Source organism: Leuciscus leuciscus (genome assembly GCF_965113295.1).
Source record: "Leuciscus leuciscus genome assembly, chromosome: 19".
Taxonomy (NCBI): Eukaryota; Metazoa; Chordata; class Actinopteri; order Cypriniformes; family Leuciscidae; genus Leuciscus; species Leuciscus leuciscus.
Genome location: NC_138743.1, coordinates 6,150,782 through 6,173,104, shown reverse-complemented (window position 1 = coordinate 6,173,104; position 22,323 = coordinate 6,150,782). Strand labels below are relative to the sequence as shown.

The 22,323-nt window shown below is 39.7% G+C and overlaps 1 protein-coding gene across 1 annotated transcript; it reads right to left on the bottom strand.

The window, feature by feature from the left end:
* Positions 1 to 394: 394 nt before the first annotated feature.
* Positions 395 to 22,045, bottom strand: kif3ca (kinesin family member 3Ca). The gene is made up of 8 exons (XM_082148054.1): positions 20,249 to 22,045; positions 8,823 to 8,924; positions 8,569 to 8,691; positions 6,732 to 6,850; positions 6,454 to 6,570; positions 4,482 to 4,590; positions 4,112 to 4,263; positions 395 to 1,342 (listed from the first exon to the last, which is right to left on the bottom strand). Exons 1-8 carry the CDS (start codon positions 21,677 to 21,679, stop codon positions 1,228 to 1,230), a joined length of 2,268 nt encoding a protein of 755 aa, XP_082004180.1. The 5' UTR covers positions 21,680 to 22,045; the 3' UTR covers positions 395 to 1,227.
* Positions 22,046 to 22,323: the final 278 nt, after the last annotated feature.

Below are 22,323 nucleotides of genomic sequence, written 5' to 3'. Positions count from 1 at the left end.
AAATCAATGGTTTCTTGAACATGACAATGAGTTCACTAAACTCAAACGGCCTCCACAGTCACCAGATCTCAGTCCAATAGAGAATCTTTGGGATGTGGAGGAACGGGAGACTTGCATGGATGTGCAGATGATAAATCTGCAGCAACTGTGTGATGCTCTCATGACAATATGGAGCAAAATCTCTGAGGAATGTTTCCAGCACCTTGTTGAATCTGTGTGACGAAGAATTAAGGCAGTTCTGAAGGCAAAAGGGGGTCCAACCTGGTACTAGCAAGGTGTACCTAATAAAGTGGCCGGTGATTTTACATATAAATACACACACACATCATCATATATTATGATACCTGTTTGAAAAGTCTTTTTTTATCATACTTTTTTTTTTTTTTTTTTACAATTTTGTTTCATGTTTATATATTTATATAATATCATGTTAATATTTTATATTTAAAAAATGCATAAATTAAATCTCCTTAACTTTTAACATTTTATTCATCTCCATGACTTTTCCAGGCCTGGAAAACCAATCAAAAATCCCTGACATTTCCTCATGGTTTTCCATGAGCCCGTGGGAACCCTGTAGATCCTTCCTCCAGCCCATCAGCCGCCTCTCGTCCAGAACCCTGATCAGAATCACGAAGACACACACATACAGTAAGACATGCAGATAGAAAGAGAGACGTTCCTCTTGCTCAGCTCTTTTCTTTACAGCAGGAAGCGAGCGACCGCAAAAGCCCCGTCCGTTTTGGCTTCCATCATTCGAGGTGTGTGTGGCTCTACTCCTGGATCGGACCGGTGCTGGTCAGTACATAAACACTGAGGTTGACCCACGCACGGTTTTGGAAGCAGCAAAATGAATGAACATAACTAGCTTGACTAGCCTCCGGTGTCAGGTGAGGCAAAGCTTCAGTGCTGTTGATGGTAGTAATCAAAGTGTCTTCACTGTCCTGAGGAGCAGAGAGCAAGAGAGTAAGAAATGTGAATAATGTTACTAATATTAATCGCTGTATTGGTCCTGATGGGTTGGAATGGGTCTAGTCCCTCATTCACTGTTATATCAAACTGCAGATTAGATCACGAGCAGGTTTCCATCTTGTTGAAGGTTCGAGCGCTCCAGTCTTTGTTAATGTTGACGGACAGTTCATCTCGCCCCGTCTTCCTCGGTCTATGTTGGATTGATTGACTATTGTTTATGCCTTACAGGGGGCGGTAATATGGTAATTCCAAGTCTCATTCCTGGGCTGTTGCCATGGTGATGTTTTGTGGGTGTGGCAAGCTGTGGGACCCTGAGGATGCCAGAGAGAGGGTGGAGCTTGAGGAGGAAATGACATGCGGAGACTGGCACCTGCGAACACATGTGATGTCATTATTTTGAGACCAACAGCATACTAGTACTTTTGTAGTACCATATACAAATTAACGCACAAATACCCAGATGACTTACTATAAATTCCAAAATGTGCTATAAATGTTTAAAAATAGTATGTAAAATAGTGTACAAACATTTTAGACTGAATTATACAACACTGTGGTTTTATAAGTACATGTTAATGCAGCTAGTGGAGCATCAAAAGGTTTTTGTTTTATTTTTAACTCAAGAAATAGATTTAAACTGTAAATGGGAAGTCAAGTCAGGCACAAGTCAAGCATTGTAGGTCTTAGTATTTTATGCATATAAAAATGTGCAGAAATGGAATGAGAAATACACAAGTATTCCGTTCTAAAAATAGCGCATAAATACTTGAGAAATCTGCACTGAGATTCAACTATGTACACATGAGCACTATGTTATAGAGATTATACATTAATCTCGGATTACCCAATAGACCATATCACACTATAATCCTAATTTAATCTTATCAAACATAAATCCTTTTTAAAAAAACTAATCACTTGGGTTTATAAATTATATAAAAGAATATTTAATTAAAAGATTACACAAAAAGCCTATTTCTCTCAAATATTGTTCACAAATCTGTCTAAATCTGTGTTAGTGAACACTTCTCCTTTGCCGAGGTAATCCATCCACCTCACAGGTGTGGCATATCAAGATGGTGATTAGACAGCATGATTATTGCACAGGTGTGCCTTAGGCTGGCCACAATAAAAGGCCTCTCTAAAATGTGCAGTTTTACTGTATTGGGGGGTCCAGGGGGGTCCGAAAACCAGTCAGTAGCTGGTGTGACCACCATTTGCCTCACGCAGTGCAACACATCTCCTTCGCATAGAGTTGATCAGGTTGTTGATTGTGGCCTGTGGAATGTTGGTTCACACCTCTTCAATGGCTGTGCGAAGTTGCTGGATATTGGCAGGAACACAATGTCGTATACGATGATCAGGAGCATCCCAAACATGCTCAATGGGTGACATGTCCGGTGAGTATGCTGGCCATGCAAGAACTGGGATGTTTTCAGCTTCCAGGAATTGTGTACAGATCCTTGCAACATAGGGCCGTGCATTATCATGCTGCAACATGAGGTGATGGTCGTGGATGAATGGCACAACAATGGGCCTCAGGATCTCATCACGGTATCTCTGTGCATTCAAAATGCCATCAATAAAATGCACCTGTGTTCATTGTCCATAACATACACCTGCCCATAGCATAACCCCACTGCCACCAAGGGCCACTCGATCCACAACGTTGACATCAGCAAACCGCTCACCCACACGCTGTCTGCCATCTGCCCTGTACAGTGAAAACCGGGATTCATCTGTGAAGAGGACACCTCTCCAAAGTGCCAGACGCCATCGAATGTGAGCATTTGCCCACTCAAGTCGGTTACGACGACGAACTGCAGTCAGCTCCAGACCCTGATGAGGACGACGAGCATGCAGATGAGCTTCCCTGAGACGGTTTCTGACCGTTTGTGCAGAAATTCTTTGGTTATGCAAACCGATTGTTGCAGCAGCTGTCCGGGTGGCTGGTCTCAGACGATCTTGGAGGTGAAGATGCTGGATGTGGAGGTCCTGGGCTGGTGTGGTTACACGAGGTCTGCGGTTGTGAGGCCGGTTGGATGTACAGCCAAATTCTCTGAAACGCCTTTGGAGAAGGCTTATGGTAGAGAAATGAACTTTCAATTCACGGGCAACAGCTCTGGTGAACATTCCTGCAGTCAGCATGAATGAATGTGTTTGGGATGCTCTGGATCGGCGTATACGACAGCGTGTTCCAGGTCCTGTCAATATCCAGAAACTGCGCACAGCCATTGAAGAGGAGTGGACCAACATTCCACAGGCCACAATCAACAGCCTTTTTTTTCTTTTTCGAGGGGGTCCCGCATGTTTGAAGTGCGCATTTGTTAGACACTTTACTATCCCATGAGGCCAGAGGATTTGTGAATGGCAGTGAAGTGACGCAACTGACACCGGTAGGTCACATGACAGTATACTAGTATACTACACACATTCATACTATCGCATGCAGCACATGCTTAAATTGCATTGAGTTTCTGCCATGTGATAGCAGGCTGATTAGATATATGTGACCCTGGACCACAAAACCAGTCACATGGTTCAAATTGAGATTTATACATCATATGAAAGCTGAATAAATAAGCTTTCCATTGACATATGGTTTGTTAGGATAGGACAATATTTGGCTGAGTTACAACTATTTGTAAATCTGGAATCTGTAGGTGCAAAAAAATTGAAACATTGAGAAAAATCGCCTTTAAAGTTGTCCATTAAAGGTATAGCGGAGGATGTTTTACTTCCTGGTGGGTAACCTATACTATTGGTCCTCCTAATTGTCAATCATTCTGGTGAATCAATCAAACTTTTCAAAAAGTGGAGAGGGCGGGTCTTATCTAAAATTTGGAAAGATCCTCCGCTATACCTTTAATGTTCACGATTGTGCTGCATTCACTCACAGAAATAAATGTTTTATATATTTACGGTAGGAAATTTACAAAATATCTTCATGGAACATGATCTTTACTTAATATCCTAATGATTTTTGCCATAAAAGAAAAATCAATAATTTTGACCCATACAATGTATTGTTGGCTATTGCCACAAATATACCCGTGCGATCTGTGACTGGTTTTGTGATCCAGGGTCACATTTGTGTTAACAAGCCGTTGAATAGGTGCATCTTTGAAGTTTTACTGACCATGACTGAGATTTTCTGACCCGTCCAGACGCTGACTTCTCTCTGTAACTGGTGTTATCCAACAGAACATCTCGAGATGGAGACCTCGGGAGGTCCAGCTGAAACACGACAGGAGGAGTCATGTCCAGTTCCAGAACCATTATATTCTCCGCCTATGGAGGGACACAAGGGACAATCACGTAAACCGCACTCTTCTAATTAGCATCTAATTAGTCTAAACATCCTTAACACATTTTTTGCAGTGCACGTAGTCACATGGCTCCAGCACATGAACTCATTTCAACCATTTCATTTAACATCTTCTGGCTACGTTCCACTTTTTCTTCCTACTCTTCCATCTATCTCTCTCTCTCTCTCTCCATAAACATACCCTGTATCTGGAATGAGCTCCCATCGCTATGGCAACCCTGGCGTACTGGCTGATTGGTCGCTTGTATCCCACAGCAGAGACGGGTCTTCTGTTCATCTGTGTGAATTTACTGTCAGAAACACAGAAAACAGACAAGAACATCAACTTCGTTATCCGTATGTGAGCTGTTCTGCTCAGTAAAGCACTAAATCACTCATGTCAGATCACTGCTATTTTAGGACCATTGCTATACTATTATAGTATTTGTTCATATTTATAATGAATAATAAATATATTTTATAATATAGTAATTGTGTTTTTGTCTTTTTTTTATGTCTACATTTTTATACAATTATTATTATTTTTTGTTTGTTTGTTTTGTTTTTGTTATTTTAGTACTTAAACTAAATGAAAATTAGAATTTTTGCCCTGGAATTAGCCGTAATAAAATACGTTTTTTTTTTTATATTTCATTTTATTTCAGTTCACATTTATTTAATTTCAAGTAGGCTAATGAAAATGTTTTTTATGGTTTTAGTTTTAGTTAATAATGATAACCCTGTGTCAGATAATGACGTCACTTAAATGAAGTACCAATAATACCATGGTATTTTTTTTTTTTGAAGTAAAGGTAGGGTAGGCAATTTTCGGAGAGGCTAGCAATAGTAAGCTAGCTTTGAAAGCATAATATCCCACCCTCCCATCAGAGCGTCTCCAAAGCCACGCCTCCTTCAAAACACACGAACGCGACGCGTACAACAGAGAGCAAACTAGAGCGTCATGAGAGACAGCGTTAAACTACTTCATGTCGATTTCACGTCACAATTTTTTTTGTCTGTTACGATAGTCAATGTGTCAGATGATTAGGCTACACGATTTTGACTCCTAAAATCTTGTCGTGTCGTGGACAAGAAACATGTCAGACTACACGTTGCTTTCCGACCAGTCATCGCGTGCCGTCTCACACACACATTCACTCGCACAATACACACGCACTAACTCACATACACGCACTCACACACGCGCGCTCACTCACACTCTCGCTCACTCATTCACTCACTCACTCGCTCACTCACTCGCGCGCACACACACTCACTTATTCACTCTTGACGAAACCGTCGTGGAGGACCAGAAAAAAAATTAAACAAGCTAGTCTTATTATCGTGATGTCGTGAAGCATCGCAGACGCGACGTAGGTTGTCGCCCACTATGACACACTTTACGAGATGAAACGATCGAATCTTGCGTCCCGACACCCATTGTCGTTTACGAATCCCCACGACACCCTACGTCAAACGGATCGTGCCAAAATCGGGCTAAAATCGTGTAATCTGAACCAGGCATTAAAGAGCTCTGACCTGTACCACCTGACTGCTGCAGATTCATTTCAGCGCTGATAGTGTTGACATTGAAACGCATGAATTCGAGTCACGAGAGTATAACATCACGGGTTTCCATCTCCTCCAAATTACAGTAGTTATGGCGTGAACGAAGCATTAGCTGGTTGTTTTGGTTCAGGAGGAACTGTTAAAGGTGCGAGCGGCGGAGGTATGGAAATACATTGACAGTCAGATAGGACATTGTATCACTGCACTGCATCACAAATGCAATGATTGGAGGAACATGTTATAGTCCTACGCCTTCCACAGACAATATATATACACATTTAAATACATTTAGACCATCTAACTTAGTGATTGCTATCAGGATGTGAAGGGACTTTCAAACAGCATAACAGAAACTGTTTCTAGAACAAATCGCCTTACCCTGCCTTTAAGGCTTTTGCTTTTGTAAACAAATAAAAAAATTGTGCCTACATGTACATTTTGTTACAAAACTAAAAATTAACTCTACTTAACTGCCATATTTCGTTTCATAATTTTTTTTAAACTTTACTGTTATTCGAAAATATGTAATAATGAGTTTGATGTGTTCTGGCTGCTGCTGATATTACTATCTGATGCATCACATGTGAAGATCGACGTTCACTCACTTCTCTGCCGGGACGAGAGGCTGAAACTTCCACTGGTCTTCCTCCGTGTCAAACTGAAGTCTGTTCATTATTTTATTCTTCTCTTCAGGAGGTATAAAGTTCTCTATGATCAGATATCTACAGAGACAGACAGAGACATATACAGCTGTATGATAGATCGCTGTCATTTTATTTTGGAGACAGAATTGCTCCTAGAATCCGTTGACAGGGCTTCCCTTCAGAGACGTCATCACCGGTAAAATGATGCAGAGCAAACGTGTGTTTAGAGTCACACTCACTTGAATTTGAGCTCTCGGGTCAGTTCGTTCTGTGTTTGTTCCAGCTCCTGTCGACTCCTCACATGCTCATCATTCACATCCTGAATATCAGCCTTCAGAGACTGAAGCTTCGCATACAGCTGAGAGAGAGAGAGAGAGAGAGAGAGAGAGAGAGAGAGAGAGTGAGAGAGAGAGAGTGAGAGAGAGACAGAGAGAGACAGAGTGAGTGAGAGAGAGTGAGAGAGAGAGTGAGAGAGAGAGAAAAAGAGACACATGTGATCATCCATACACCCATCATCATCCTTCGTCATCATCCATTCTTTATCACATCATCCTTTCATCATCCATCATCATCATCATCATCTGCCCTTCATCATCATAATTATCTCTCCATCATCATCATACTTTCATCCATCCTTCGTCATCATCCATTCTTTATCATCGTCATATTTTTATCAATCCTTCATCCTCATCATCATCATCCAGCCTTCATCATTATCATCATCCATCCATACATCCTTCCTCATCATCCTCATCTTCTTCATCCATGTATCCATCTCATCATCAGCTCTCATGCTATGACATGTGGTCAGTGATCCAGTCAGTGTTAGTGTGGGACGTCCAGTGTCACGCAGCAGGGGTTAAAGGTGAAGCTCAGGAAGGAGCATGTACAGGTGAGGTCAGGTGCAGTGTGTTCCACTGAACATCACAACAGTTATTCCATTACAGCCCAACAGGAAGTCATGAGTTCTGACAGGAAGTGGCGTGCAGATGGGAACGGTGGAGCTCAGCCCTGTTTAGCCTGTCTACTACTGAGAACTAAATCTCTGAAGTCACCAGAGATTCAGAAAGAGGGTTTTGGTGGTTAGCATGCTAGCGGTAGCCATGGAGATTAATGCAGGTTGACTTGAATTAGTTGCTGTGAAAGCTTTAATGCTAGCGTTTAGCATTAGCCTCTGACAGACAGCAACCGAGCAAGTGTAAAACAAACTAACCTTCTTGTACTGATAAAAGGTGTTTAATTTTCACGGGGAGGTGGGGTCAGGGGTGTTCCAGGGGTCAAATGTCAAAGGTCCAGAATTAAGGGGGAGCAAGAGGAACAGAGGAGTTAGGGAACTCAGTGCTGTCATATTTATATATTGTCACTTAATATTCAGTGGTTGCTAAAGTCTCATTCAAAGGAGTCGTGATGTAACGCTTGTTAATGAGCGTTACTGGGAATGTTGGGATGGGCAAAGTTTGTGGTCAGAAAGATTTTTTAATATTTTAAAAGAAGTCTCTTCTGCTCACCAAGGCTGCATTTATTTGAGCAAAAATACAGTAAAAACAGGAATATTGTGAAATATTATCATAATTTGAAATAAGTGTTTTTCTATTTGAATATATATTAGAATGGAATTTATTCCTGTGATCAAAGCTGAATTTTCAGCATCATTACTCCAGTCTTCAGTGTCACATGATCCTTCAGAAATCATTCTAATATGATGATTTGATGCCCAAGAAACATTTGTAAATAATTAATAAACATGGTGGACTGTGAAATAAAATAAAGGACATTCATTTGTTATGAATAATCTTTTGCTTTGCATCCATGAAGTTCCAAATAAAAACAGAAAATAATAAAATGAGATGAAGTATCTCGCAATTGTTTAATATTGGAAGCCACTGGTCCCAAAAGAGGGACGTTCTCATGATTAGCAACCTCTGAATGTGATGCCATCAGCATGTGAGCTTCTACAATCTACACCACGCTTCACCTCAGTTCAGCTGTGTGTGTGTGTGTGTGTGTGTGTGTGTGTGTGTGTGTGTGTGTGTGTGTGTGTGTGTGTGTGTGTGTGTGTGTGTGTGTGTGTCTCACCTTTTTGAGTTTCTTGGTCTTTGCTTCCACCTCCTGTTGCAGTGAGGAGAACGTTTCTCTGAGTTCTAACGTCTCCTCGTCCTGATCCAACACCTGCTGGTGTATTTCCCTCTCTCTGCGTGTCTGCTCACACACACACACAGATTTACACACAGTTGTGTGTTATTAATGAGCACAGAAGGCCACACAGTTGCTAACGGTGAAGTGTGTCGTGAGTTTTAATGTTTAATGTAAACATTAAAACTGTGCGTTACCTGTTCGGCAATCTCGTGTCTCTTCTGTTCAATCATCTTCTGTTGCTCATTAGTGTGATCAATAATGTTCTTCCCACCAACCAGCAGCTTGCTCTCCATCGCCTAGCAACCAGAAGATCACATGTAGAGTTCACACACACACACACACACACACTAATTAGGACATATCATAGACTTCAACTGCTTTTAAATAAAGCTCATTATAATGACTACAGACATGCCCAAACCTGAAGAAACATTTTTCATTTTTAGAGTAATTTGTTTTATTTTTAGTCTCGAGGCAAAATACAGTAAAAACAGTAATATTGTCAAATATTTTTAAAATAAGTTTTCTATTTGAATATACTTTAAAATGTAATTTATTCCTGTGATCAAAGCTGAATTTTCAGCATCATTACTCCAGTCTTCAGTGTCACATGATCCTTCAGAAATCATTCTAATATGATGATTTGCTGCTCAAGAAACATTTCTGATTATTATCAATGTTGAAAACAGTTGTGCTGGTTACATTTTTGTGGAAACGGTGAGACTATACACACACACACACACACACACACACACACACACACACACACACACACACACACACACACACACACACACACACACACACATTATATATATATATATATATATATATATATAGGGCTAGGGTTAGTGTGAAATATGTATATTTCTTTTTTTTAAATGGAGAGGAACTTTGAACCAATGAGAGCTCGCTGTGGGCGGAGCTAACCAGTGTGATGCTGCACAATTGAAAATAGAAAACTGCTCGATTTTGTTGCACTACAAAGAATCACTGTCACTCACGTTGTCTGAAATCACCAACTCTTATTGAAAACGGCTACAAATGGCTGTCAGCGTGAAGGACCTTTTCGAAATCATGATGAAAATAATCTTGGCGTCCTCCCCCACCCGACAGCACAGAGCTCTCTTTGTGGACGGCAGCCGCTCTCGGCTTTAGCGACACACAAAGATTATTGTCAGAAGGCCACAACAGGGAGAAGAACAAAGACTGAGCCCAGAACTACAGCTGACCCGCACGGGCCATCAGACCAGCGCTCATAACATCCAAAACACCCAGTCAGAACACATCAGACTTCACGGGACACGTCTCTCTGGCTTACACACGCAGAATACAGTTCATTTCTCTCTCTGTCTTTGTGATCACGGGACTGGAACGGATGGAACGGGAGGAGAGGAGGAGGAAGATGAATGAATAGATAAATTTAATAGAAAGAAGATAACAGAGACATGGAAAGATGGAGGGAAAGTGCTTTGTGTCCCAAGGGATGAAACCAAAACCTTCCTGTGTTAATGTACAGCCACACAGAGGGTGGAGGCTATTCTAAACCTCATCAGCATGCTCATGAATATTAATTAGGTGACATAATATTCGGTCCATTACTATTAACTGGTCTTAAAGGAATAGTTCAAGCAAAAAATGAAAAGGATCCAATAAATTAACTCACCCTCAAGCCTATAGGTGTAAATGACTTACAATCTATACTGTAAATGACAGGTAACAATATATGATCAAATATAGCCTGACTGCACATAGTAAAAAAAAAAAAAAAAAAAAGACAATCAGAGTTATATTAAAAAAATATCCTGGCTCTTCCAGGCTTTATAATGGGAGTGAATGGTAACTTGGATTTTGAAGCCCAAAACTCGACTCTCTCGTGAACGCGCGTACGGGTGTTGCCGGAAGCCAGTGATTATAGTTTATAAAAGTTATGAATATGTATATTTTTCTTTAAAAAACGCATGGCTTCACTTCAGAAGGCCTTTATTAACCCACTGGAGCCGTATGGATTACTTTTATGATGGATGGATGAGCTTTTTTGAGCTTAAAAAATTAATCAATGTCATTATAAAGCTTGGAAGAGCCAGGATATTTTTTGCTGAAAGAAGAACGTCCTGCTATACACTTAGGATGGCTTGAGGGTGAGTAAATTATGGGATAATTCTCATTTTTTGGTGAACTAACCCTTTGAAAAGATTTTACAAAGCCTACTACAATTTTTCTTCAAAATGCAACGGACAAAAATAATTCAAATAAATGACATAAATTGTGTGAAACCCCTTACACACTCAGATCTCAAACAGAAGCCTAATTATTATTTTTAACTTTAGCATTTTAAAACATTTATAACATATTTTTAGTTTTTATTTTAACTTAAGTCATTTTGCCATTTTGTATTTTTTTTATATATTTTTTATATTTTTAATTAACTTTAGTTTATTTCAGTTTAAGTAATGTTAGTACCAAAACAATTAAAATACAATACATTTAATTCACAATTTTTTTTTTATCTAAATTATGCTCAACCCTTTCCACACTCGGGTAATTATTAATTTGTGTAAATAATAAGTCTTTTTGCTATGTGCTTTTGTCATTTTTTTAGTTTTTGATTTTTAAAAATATTTCTATATAACTTTATTTTTTATCTCAGTTGTAGTAGTTAATTCAGTACCAATTATAATATAATAAATATTTTTGACAAAATGAAATGAAAAAGAAATGAAAATAAAATGGAGCAAAACCCTTTACACATATTTAGACTGCTTGTACATGGTATATACTATTACAGTAATGATGGAAAATAAAATACAGTATAGAGAAAGAGAGAAACAGAGAGATGCCTTTTCATGCCAGTTTAAAATAGACATTGGCCTCAGGGAGAGCGTCAGCATTACGTTCCGTCACACACACACACACACACACACACACACACCTCAGCAGTGAAGATGCTCTTGTTTAACAGAGACCTTTCCATCCAGACCCCCCACACTCCGGTCACCATGGCAACAGAGCTCAGGATGAGTCTGGGTCATTATGTATTCACACTGGTGAGGAATTCATTGGCCAGGAGCTTCCGACTGAAGCTCCGCCTTCCTGCACATAGACGCTGACGCATCAATATTTCAGCAAAGCATCCTGGGAGAAAGCCAATGACTGATGTTTACTGTCAGCACATACAGGCTATGTTTGGAACTGAGTCCTAGCGTACTGCATGTATATATTATATAATGATATACAGTGAAACAGCTGTGTTACATGTTTAATTCAGCAAGTGGTATTCAGTTATAATGGTTAAATGCACAGATTGCTGTTTGTGTAATTTATGTAACCTTTTGGCAGTCTGATCAAATAAGTCAAGAAGGAGATTTTTAGCAGATTATCTGGAGATTCCATGTTTACAAAAATACAGTATAAATCAGTGTTATTTAGTATTATAGTAATACTTTGAATTAGCTTTTGTTTTTATATTTTCAGTTTTAATTTTAATTTAAGCTTATGTGTTTTGTTTTTCCTTAAAAAATAAATTTTAATTATATTTTAAACTTTAATTTACTTTTATTTCAGTTTTAGTAATTGTTATTTCAACTTAAATTTTTTAAGTTTTAGTTTTTAATCAACTTAAAATTCTTAAGTTTTAGTTTTTAATATTTATATTCTATTTTATTTCAGGTTTATTTCAATTAACTTTTTTTATATATATATATATAGTTTTGGTTAGAGCTGCACGATTATGGATAAATTAAGAATAATTTTTTTTTATATAGATCACAATTCTCCCATGATTCTAAATAGACAGCTCAGCAAAATAACATGTGATTTACTAGAGGTTCTGACACATTGTTAAACGCTGCAGTCTACTCTAAATATTTAATTAATTGAAATTTTTTTTATATATATATATTTTTTTTAATCGGGTTGAATGAATGATTCAATGACTCACTCATAAAGACTTCACTTGTTTCATAACTGGATGAATCATCGTTTCTAAAAGAATATCTTGAATGATTAAATGACAAATCAATTTTTTAACAGTCAAATCGCCACCTACTGGTGTAACAATGTAATCGATACAATCGTAATTTGAAGTATCAAGTAGATTAAGATTTAAATGTTCCGCTGTGATTTGTCAAAGGTTTAATAGACGTAGTCAAATCGTTGTGATTTAGGAATAAGATCATTGGGTTTGTGTTTGAATCGAGATTGCGATCTCATGTTTGGTTTTGTTATTAGTGTTAACCATAAAAACACTGGTACTACATACTGTATAAACAGTTCGAGTACAGTAGTATAATACTATGCTACTCCAAATCCAGCCACACACATAAACAATCCCAGAGGAAACAGTGTAATTAGGTTTCTTCCTGTCTGTCTGTCTGTCTCGCCCCCACGTCCTTTCTTTAAATGACACTATAATTAAACAGCTTTGTAAACAGACATTAAAGGCTGAAAGCGTGTGTGAAGTGGTTTGGTCTGTTCCACAGGTAAAACAAGGACACAAGCGCTGGGGATTCTCAATAAAGGCTTGAGTCGCAGAATGAATCTGGGCCAAAAACTGAGTCATGAGCTATGTTTGGAACGGCACCATACTACTCATACTATATGTGCAGAATGTGTACTGTCCATCAGAGGAGTAAAGTAAAAGTACAGATACCTTACAGCAAAAATGACTCCAATGTCCCCAATTTCAATACCACTTGAGTAAAAGTCTTCGTGTATCTGATTTTAACAGTACTTAAGTATTTTACTCAGACTGAATGTAGGCTCAAAGATGCGCTAGTCCTCAACACCTATAAGAGACATGCCAGTGAAAAACAAGAAACATGATTATTTGTGAGGAGAGCAATCACATGTTTAAGTCAAAATAAAGCTGGACATATCTTAAACGAACACCTCTCAAATCTTAGTTAAGCTCAAGTGCTCAAAAAGGGCCTCTCTTCAATATAACGGATACATAAAATAATGTTAACTAATTAAAGCCTAAAAAAGTCAAAGCCTACTTGGACTGGACGTGTTGGTTTCGCATTGCATTACTCGTTACAAATGTATTGGAGTAAACAGTATATATACCTATTCAAAAATGTAGATATGTCGAAAAGTTGCTTAAGCCAAAAATATACTTAAGTACAGTAACTAATTATATTTACTCAAATACTTTACACCACTGCTGTCCATAGTGTGCAAATATTCCTAAAATTCCTACTGTACATTTTCGTAGATAAACACTGGAAAAAAATAGTGTATGATTTACTTTGAAACAATTTTCACACTTTTAAATAATACATTTTCACAAACAAAATCACAAATAAATGGCAACCAACATATTGAATAAACATGATATTTTGAAGTAGAAAGATCATAATTTTCTTGTAAAACACTGGAATAATCTTTGTTTTACTTACAACTCTGAAAAATCAGTTTTAGGTAACAATATTTAAGAAAACATAGCATGACTGCACAGTTAAAAAAATAATAATAATTAAAGGGATACTCCACTTTTTTGGGAAATAGGCTCATTTTACAACTCCCCCAGAGTTAAACAGTTGAGTTTTACCGTTTTCGAATCCATTCAGCCGATCTCCGGGTCTGGCGGTACCACTTTTAGCATAGCTTAGCATAGATCATTGAATCGGACAGGACCATTAGCATCTCTCTCAAAAAAATGACCAGAGAGTTTCGATATTTTTCCTATTTAAAACTTGACTCTTCTGTAGTTACATCGTGTACTAAGACCGACGGAAAATGAAAAGTTGCGATTTTCTAGGCTGATATGGCTAGGAACTATACTCTCATTCCTGCATAATAATCAAGAAACTTGGCTGCCGTACCATCAGTCCAGCAGGCGTAATGATATGACCGTCGGTCTTAGTACACTATGGGGCTGTTTACACCTGGCCACTTCATGCGTTTTCTCAGATCGGATAGCTATCCGATCGTGAAAAGACCAGGTGTAAATGCCCTCCGAAACGCATTCGAGACGGATTTGAATCCGATCGCTCAAACCACTTCAGGAGGTGGTCTGGGCCGCATTCCTGACGAAACTGGACAAGTGTAAATGCATCTGGTTGTTGAAACCACATATGTAAATTGTACTCCTCCCGAAAATGCTAAAAAAATAAAGTGTGAGAGCGTGTTATAGGCTATATGTAATGTTATAGACGACGCTACTGGAACACGCATCACCTCAGATGAGAAGCTGAGCATCTATTCATCAAGCCAACGTGCAAACTATCGCAAATCAAAGTGAAAGTAAGTCGTAGACGCTTAACACACAATCATCATCATTAAAAGTAAATTCTTAAGAAACTAAATGATCTTACCAGGGCTGTTGCCGCTCTCTTTTATTGCAGTCTTTGAAATTTTAGCTGATGATCAATAAAATGCAGCTCATATCTTTTGCTTTCGGTGACGTACACTCCATTAAATCTGCATATAGCGCGGGAATTGAAGATCGGATTTAAATCCGTTTCGCAAAAACACATTTATGTGACCAGGTGTAAATGGAATCTGAGAAAACACATGAAGTGGCCAGGTGTAAACAGCCCCTATGTAACTACAGAAGAGTCAAGTTTTAAATAGGCAAAATATCGAAACTCTTTGGTCATTTTTTTGAGAGAGATGCTAATGGTCCTGTCCGATTCAATGATCTATGCTAAGCTATGCTAAAAGTGGTACCGCCAGACCCGGAGATCGGCTGAATGGATTCGAAAACGGTAAAACTCAACTGTTTAACTCTGGGGGAGTTGTAAAATGAGCCTATTTCCAAAAAAAGTGGAGTATCCCTTTAATGGTTAAAAGTGTCAATAGCAGCTTTATATTTAAATTAAATTTACAGCAAAGGTTTCTATTTACATCATGTTTTTGCAGCGTTGAGCATTGTAACATGGGTTATTATTGTACCAGACTACTAAACAAAATTCTTTACACAAAAATGGATTTAAAATGTGAAATTACTTTCTATATTTCCAAGATGATTAGCTGGACATGCTGCAAACTATAAAATGTTTAGAGTGGAATAATCCCTACTATTGCTACTTGTTTTTTAATAAATATGTATATAGTATAGAGTGCTGCAGGGATGACATATTTTTAGGCAAAACCCCAGAAAAGAGCATTTTAGCACTTCGGTTTTATCGTCTGGAAGCCTGTGGGGTTTTTTAATGGGTTTTTGGTTAAATGCCTGAAATAACGTCTGTGGAGAACACAAGCTTAATGTATTTTCATGTTTTATTCTACAACATACATAATATACACCAGTAATACCCCACATGTGATTTTTTTTAAAGCCTTTACTTACAAGCGTCTAAATGGGACGGCAGAAGTTGTCAGGAACATTAAACGTCCTCAGCCGAACAGGAAAACTCGTCTACTCACTAGAGTCCGCTTTCACAGCCGTCTTGTGTTTATAATCGTGCTCTTGCAAACTATTATAACTCGAACTGTCATGGGAAAAAGTTTTTAAACAAAGACTGAGAGTTGATGGTGATGTTGAGGTCATGTGACCGTGGTGTAGTTCATTTCTAGTCTATGTTTAGCTTTTTACTTCTGATGATTGTATTTAGGCTTCAGAATTCATAAAAGTTGTGATCATTTAAGAATCATAAACTTGTGTTGGTCACAGAGCTTATTTTCTGCAATAATCCAAAAGCCAATTGAAAAATCCTATTGTCAAGGGAACCAGGGTGATGCGAACTTCAGGGTTGTTACTGTTACTATACAGTACATTGAGTTGTAAGCTAATATGCCATTCTGAACACAGTCCTGTTTGTGATCAGACATGCAGTGATGTGCTTCCTGTGTTGCTGTTATTGTTTGAGATCGCGTAATGTGATTGGCTAACAGCCCAGAGAACAGGATGAGGTCGTGATGAGTCATCACCTGTCAGGAAATGACCCACCAATAATGATGGCTATTTATAAAACTGAACCCCCTTTCAATCTGAAACCTCACCCTGCATCTGGCCACGACTTCAGCAAACACCTCTGATATGAGAATAAAGAGATGAACAATATAAGCACCCAGCTCTTTGACACACTCTCACAATAATGCACAAGGCCATGTGAAGAGGTGATGTCATGCATTCAGTCATCACAAGCTGAATCGGATCACATGACTGTTTCAGATAACACAGTGTTGTCTTCAGAAGAGCTGCTCATGGCTGAATTGAACTTGTTTCATAATGGATGAACTTTACAGTTATTGAACTGAAACGTGTTTTATGGCGGCTTTCCATAGACATAATGATTTTTATACTTTGCAAACTGTATATTCTATCCGCTAACCCTAAACACAGCCCTCACAGAAAACTTTCTGGATTTTTACATTATCAAAAAACAATTTAATATGATTTATAAGCTGTTTTCATTATGTGGATGAAAAATGTCCCAGTAATGTTGGGTTTACTAGGACCACACACACACACACACACACACCACACACACACACACACACACACACACACACACATGCATACATACACAAACGTGCGCATGCACACACGCACACACATGGGGATATTTTGGGGAGATTTAATTTAATTTTATCAATCAATAAATTCCACTAGAAACAAACCTTGTTGTATTATTTTAATTTAATACTGTGAAGCTGCTTTGATACAATCTGTATTGTGAAAAGCGCTATACAAATATACTTGACTTGACACACACACACACACACACACTCACACACAAACACACAGTTGATAGGAATTAGACCTCTACTAGTATTAGTATGACTGACTGTATTGACTGTAATCAATGATTTTACACCAGAGAGACTCTGCCTGGCTACTGTACTGTCGTTTGATTGGCTTAATGATGGCCGGGAAAAACGAGCGCATGTGATTGGTTGACCACAGCAGGACATCGTCCACCATCATCCGTGAAGCCGTTTGGCCGTCTGTGACCGCAGACACACACAGCTGAGGGCCTTTAACCTGTTATTAAATGCACTTTTCTTTAACTAACTTGACAAGATCAATGGGGGAACAAATCTAAGCCGAGATCTAAAATGATATGCATAGCATTGTCAACAAACGCGTGTGTGAAACACATGAGAGTGGAGGAATTCTCTCTGTCGTCATGGTTACGCTCTGATGTGATCACAGCACATGGATTCTGTTCTCAGACACACACAGTGTTTGCTGACCTGTCTTTGATTCAGGGCTGTGGTTTGATCGATGACAGCACGACTGTGACGGACTCATCTGATGCCCTGATTCAGACTTTTTACAAGGAAGATGAAGCCAAAACACAACGGACAAAAATGAAGTTTTCAATGGCCCACATTTGCAGTGCTGAATTGTTCATAATTGTCCTCTTCCATATTGCTCTTTTCGTATAATTTTTTTTGTTTATTTTATCTATCTGTTCATTTATCTATCTATCTATCTATCTATCTATCTGTTCATTTATATATCTGTCAGTCTGTCTATCTATCTGTTCATTTATATCTCTATCTGTCTTTCTGTCCATCTATCTCTCTATCTCTCTATCTGTTCATTTATATATCTAACTGTCTTTCTGTCCATCCATCCATCCGTTCATTTATATATCTAACTGTCTTTCTGTCCATCCATCCATCCATCCATTCATTTATATATCTAACCGTCTTTCTGTCCATCCATCCATCCATCCGTTCATTTATATATCTAACTGTCTTTCTGTCCATCCATCCATCCGTTCATTTATATATCTAACTGTCTTTCTGTCCATCCATCCATCCATCCATCCGTTCATTTATATATCTAACTGTCTTTCTGTCCATCCATCCATCCATTCATTTATATATCTAACTGTCTTTCTGTCCATCCATCCATCCGTTCATTTATATATCTAACTGTCTTTCTGTCCATCCATCTATCCATTCATTTATATATCTAACTGTCTTTCTGTCCATCCATCCATCCGTTCATTTATATATCTAACTGTCTTTCTGTCCATCCATCTATCTAACTGTCTTTCTGTCCATCCATCTATCCGTTCATTTATATATCTAACTGTCTTTCTGTCCATCCATCCATCCGTTCATTTATATATCTAACTGTCTTTCTGTCCATCCATCTATCCGTTCATTTATATATCTAACTGTCTTTCTGTCCATCCATCCATCCGTTCATTTATATATCTAACTGTCTTTCTGTCCATCCATCTATCCGTTCATTTATATATCTAACTGTCTTTCTGTCCATCCATCCATCCGTTCATTTATATATCTAACTGTCTTTCTGTCCATCCATCTATCCGTTCATTTATATATCTAACTGTCTTTCTGTCCATCCATCCATCCGTTCATTTATATATCTAACTGTCTTTCTGTCCATCCATCTATCCATTCATTTATATATCTATCTGTCTATCTGTCTGTCTATCTATCTATCTCTCTATCTGTTCATTTATATATCTAACTGTCTTTCTGTCCATCCATCCATCCATCCATCCATCAGTGTGTCATTATTACGGTTTTTCTTGATTACTAACACACTGTAACTGATTTAGTTGGCCCAATTTTCCCAAATCATTCGGTTCTCGTAACGAAGACAGGCTTCTCAAAACGTTTAACACATTTCGCCAATTTGCCAGTTTTCAAACACATTCCAGTTTTCTCAATATTTCCTGCAAAACTCATTTTGCACAGGTTTAACCCTTTTCTCATTCAGAAAACACAAGCACACAATGTAATTACCTCCAAGAGTTACACTGTGAACTCAAATAGCACACATTTATCCATGTGTACACATAAAAACTGATGAGACATCAATCAGAATCTCAGGATAATATAATTAGAGAGACCGGGTGATTGTGGGCTTTGGAAAATGAATCCTAGTGGTGGGAGAGGAAGAGGAAGAGAAGTGGGAAATAAAAATGAAGGGCACAGGGTCAAAAGACATTTGTTCCTGATGAAATACAATGCATTATAGTTGACCATGTTCTTGAGCATGGAATAACCATGAGGAAAGCTGAGGGTTTATACGACTCACACATACAGTATAATTACAGTACACAGTAGCATTACTTTAGATGAGAGAACTTTCACTATTCTTTGTACAGTAAATACTGTAGCACATCTTGTACAACCTTAAACTCGCAATTGTCAAATGGATTTTTTAGCCAAGTACTTCTTACATTTGGAAGTTTGGCAGAACTGAGAGACGGCCAAGAAGAGGTCCAGAAAGTCTTGTCAGGAGACTAAAAAACTGTTATACCGTAGTATGGCAAATATGGTCGAGGATGCTGATTTTTTTTTGGTAATGTACTGTATTGTAATTGACAGTATACTGTATAGCATACCAAGTTCATATTCACTTCTTTAGTATTTGAACTTTTTCTTTTCTTGTGCTTTTCATCTACTGCGAGATCTCTTTACAGAAGTGTATTGAAAATTAACCTTACTTAAAGCTTTTGAAATTCTTAAAAATTGTTTCATGAACTGTGTGTTCATTCATGCAATCGAGAAAAAACGCAATGGTTAAAAACATTACTTAGTTTGAATGTATATCATCTATCTGTAACTTTTCTTGTAATATGCAACTTAAACTCATTCTATACACACACACATCAGTGGAACTTGACCCGATTCACCCTTGACCTGATCACGAACACACACAATCTTCAAGCATACTGACCTTGAACTTGGCTGTGAGGAGTTCAGTGGCCTCCTGCTCCTTCTTCAGATGCCTCATCATCTTCTCTTTCTCCTCCAGGAGTCTCAGTTTGTCCTCCGCCACCAGAGTGTGATCGTCTCTGATAGCCTCCTTCTCCCTCTCCAGCTTCTCCTGCTGCTCCTTCATGTAGTCCTGCGCCTCCTTCTCCACACTTTCCTCATCATCATCATCATCATCATCTTCAACATCATCGTCCTCTTCTACCTCTTCCGCTCCGCCTTCTCCAATCTTCCTCAGCCTCCTGCTCCTCCTCTTCCTCTTGGTGAGCATACCGCGTTTATCCAGCTGTGCTTTCAGCCGGGCGATCTCCTCCTGGAACTCCCTCAGGAGCGCGTCTTTGGGGTCTTCGTTGACGCGAGGCTTGTTCTTGATGTTCTTGGCTCGGTTGGCGTAACGCAGGGTGGTCAGGGTCTCCTCGTAATTGTAGGAGGCCGGTCCCAGCGTGGCCACCATGATGGTCTTCGCGTTCCCCCCGAGTGAGTCCTGCAGCAACCGGGTGAGTTTGGAGTCGCGGTAGGGCACGTGAGAACTTCTCCCGTCCACCAGCGCAGAGATGACGTTCCCCAGGGCGGAGAGGGACAGGTTGATCTTGGTGGCCTCCTTCAGACGCTCGCCCTGGACGCCCGTCTTGGTCTGTCGCTCGCTGCCTGCCAGGTCCACCAAGTTGAGTTTTCCCACGCGGATGTGGTTCTGTCCATCAGGCCCGAGCTGGCTGCACTCCACTGTGATGATGAAGATGGCGTGCGACCTCGAGCTGTGCTCGTTCATGTTGGTGAAGCCCACCGATCTGGTCTGGTTCCCCACATTCATCACGTGCTCGATCTCCTTCACGTTCTTGGTGACGAAGGAGGACAGATCTTTGATGTAGACCCCTGAGTCTGCGCTCTCCTTAAGCTCCAGCTTCTTGCTGTGGTCTTTGGTGAGCAGGTCACGGATCTCCTCCTGGTAGATCTCCAAATACGAGGCCCGGACCAGGTACTGCTGGTTCTGAGAGCGCGAGATGTGCGTGAAGATGTGCTCGAACGAGTTCGGGATGATGCCGCGGCGCTCGGGGTCCAGCCACTGGCCTTGCATGGTGTACGTTTTCCCGGTTCCCGTCTGTCCGTACGCGAAGATGGTGCCGTTAAACCCGCGCAGAACCGAGTCGATGAGCGGCCGGACCGTCTCGTCGTACAGGTCGCTCTGTTTGGAGCACGCGTCGTAAACCGCATCAAACGTGAAGGTCTTGAGAAGCTCTCCCGGACCCGCCTTGTGGTTCCGCAGGGCCACCTGGCCCAGTTTCACATCCATCTGCACGATATTCTCATAACCCGTCGATTCTTCTTTACGGTTGATCGGGCGACACCGAACCACCACCTTCACCGCCTCGCCGGTCTTTGCCTTCATGGACATATTGACTCCCGTCTGAGATGAGTGGATCACAAATGAATGAGCGCAGTAATTCCCGTTAAACCAGAAGGACGGTGGTGGAAGATGGGAATGTCAGCATCAGCATCCTCCGGTTTCCGAGCGCATAATGTCAGTCACGGCGCAAATCTCTGCGGTCTCCACAAATGAATAAAAGATAAACGCGCTTCCGTCATGAACACGTATGGGTGAAATCATAAGCTCGAAATATTTCACAGATTTCCACTGAAAACACAAGATCCAAAATATAAGCGCGCGTCTGGCAGAGAATCATTCACATCAGCTGCGCTTCACTGCAGCCCTGCCCAAACACACACACACACACACACACACACACACACACACACACACACACACACACACACACACACACACACACACACACACACACACACACACACACACACACACACACACACACACACACACACACACACACATCCATCAGGGTTGCCAGATCTCGCATGAGAACCAGGCAATCTGAATACAGGAGATGGGGATTTTCAGGAATTGTGGCTCTGCTTTATTACAGAAACTTCTTTATTCTTGAGATTAAAAAAGGTAGGCCTATATTTCCTAAGTGAAAATTGTTACTAACCAGACAGGATTCTGAGATGTAGTGGTTCCTT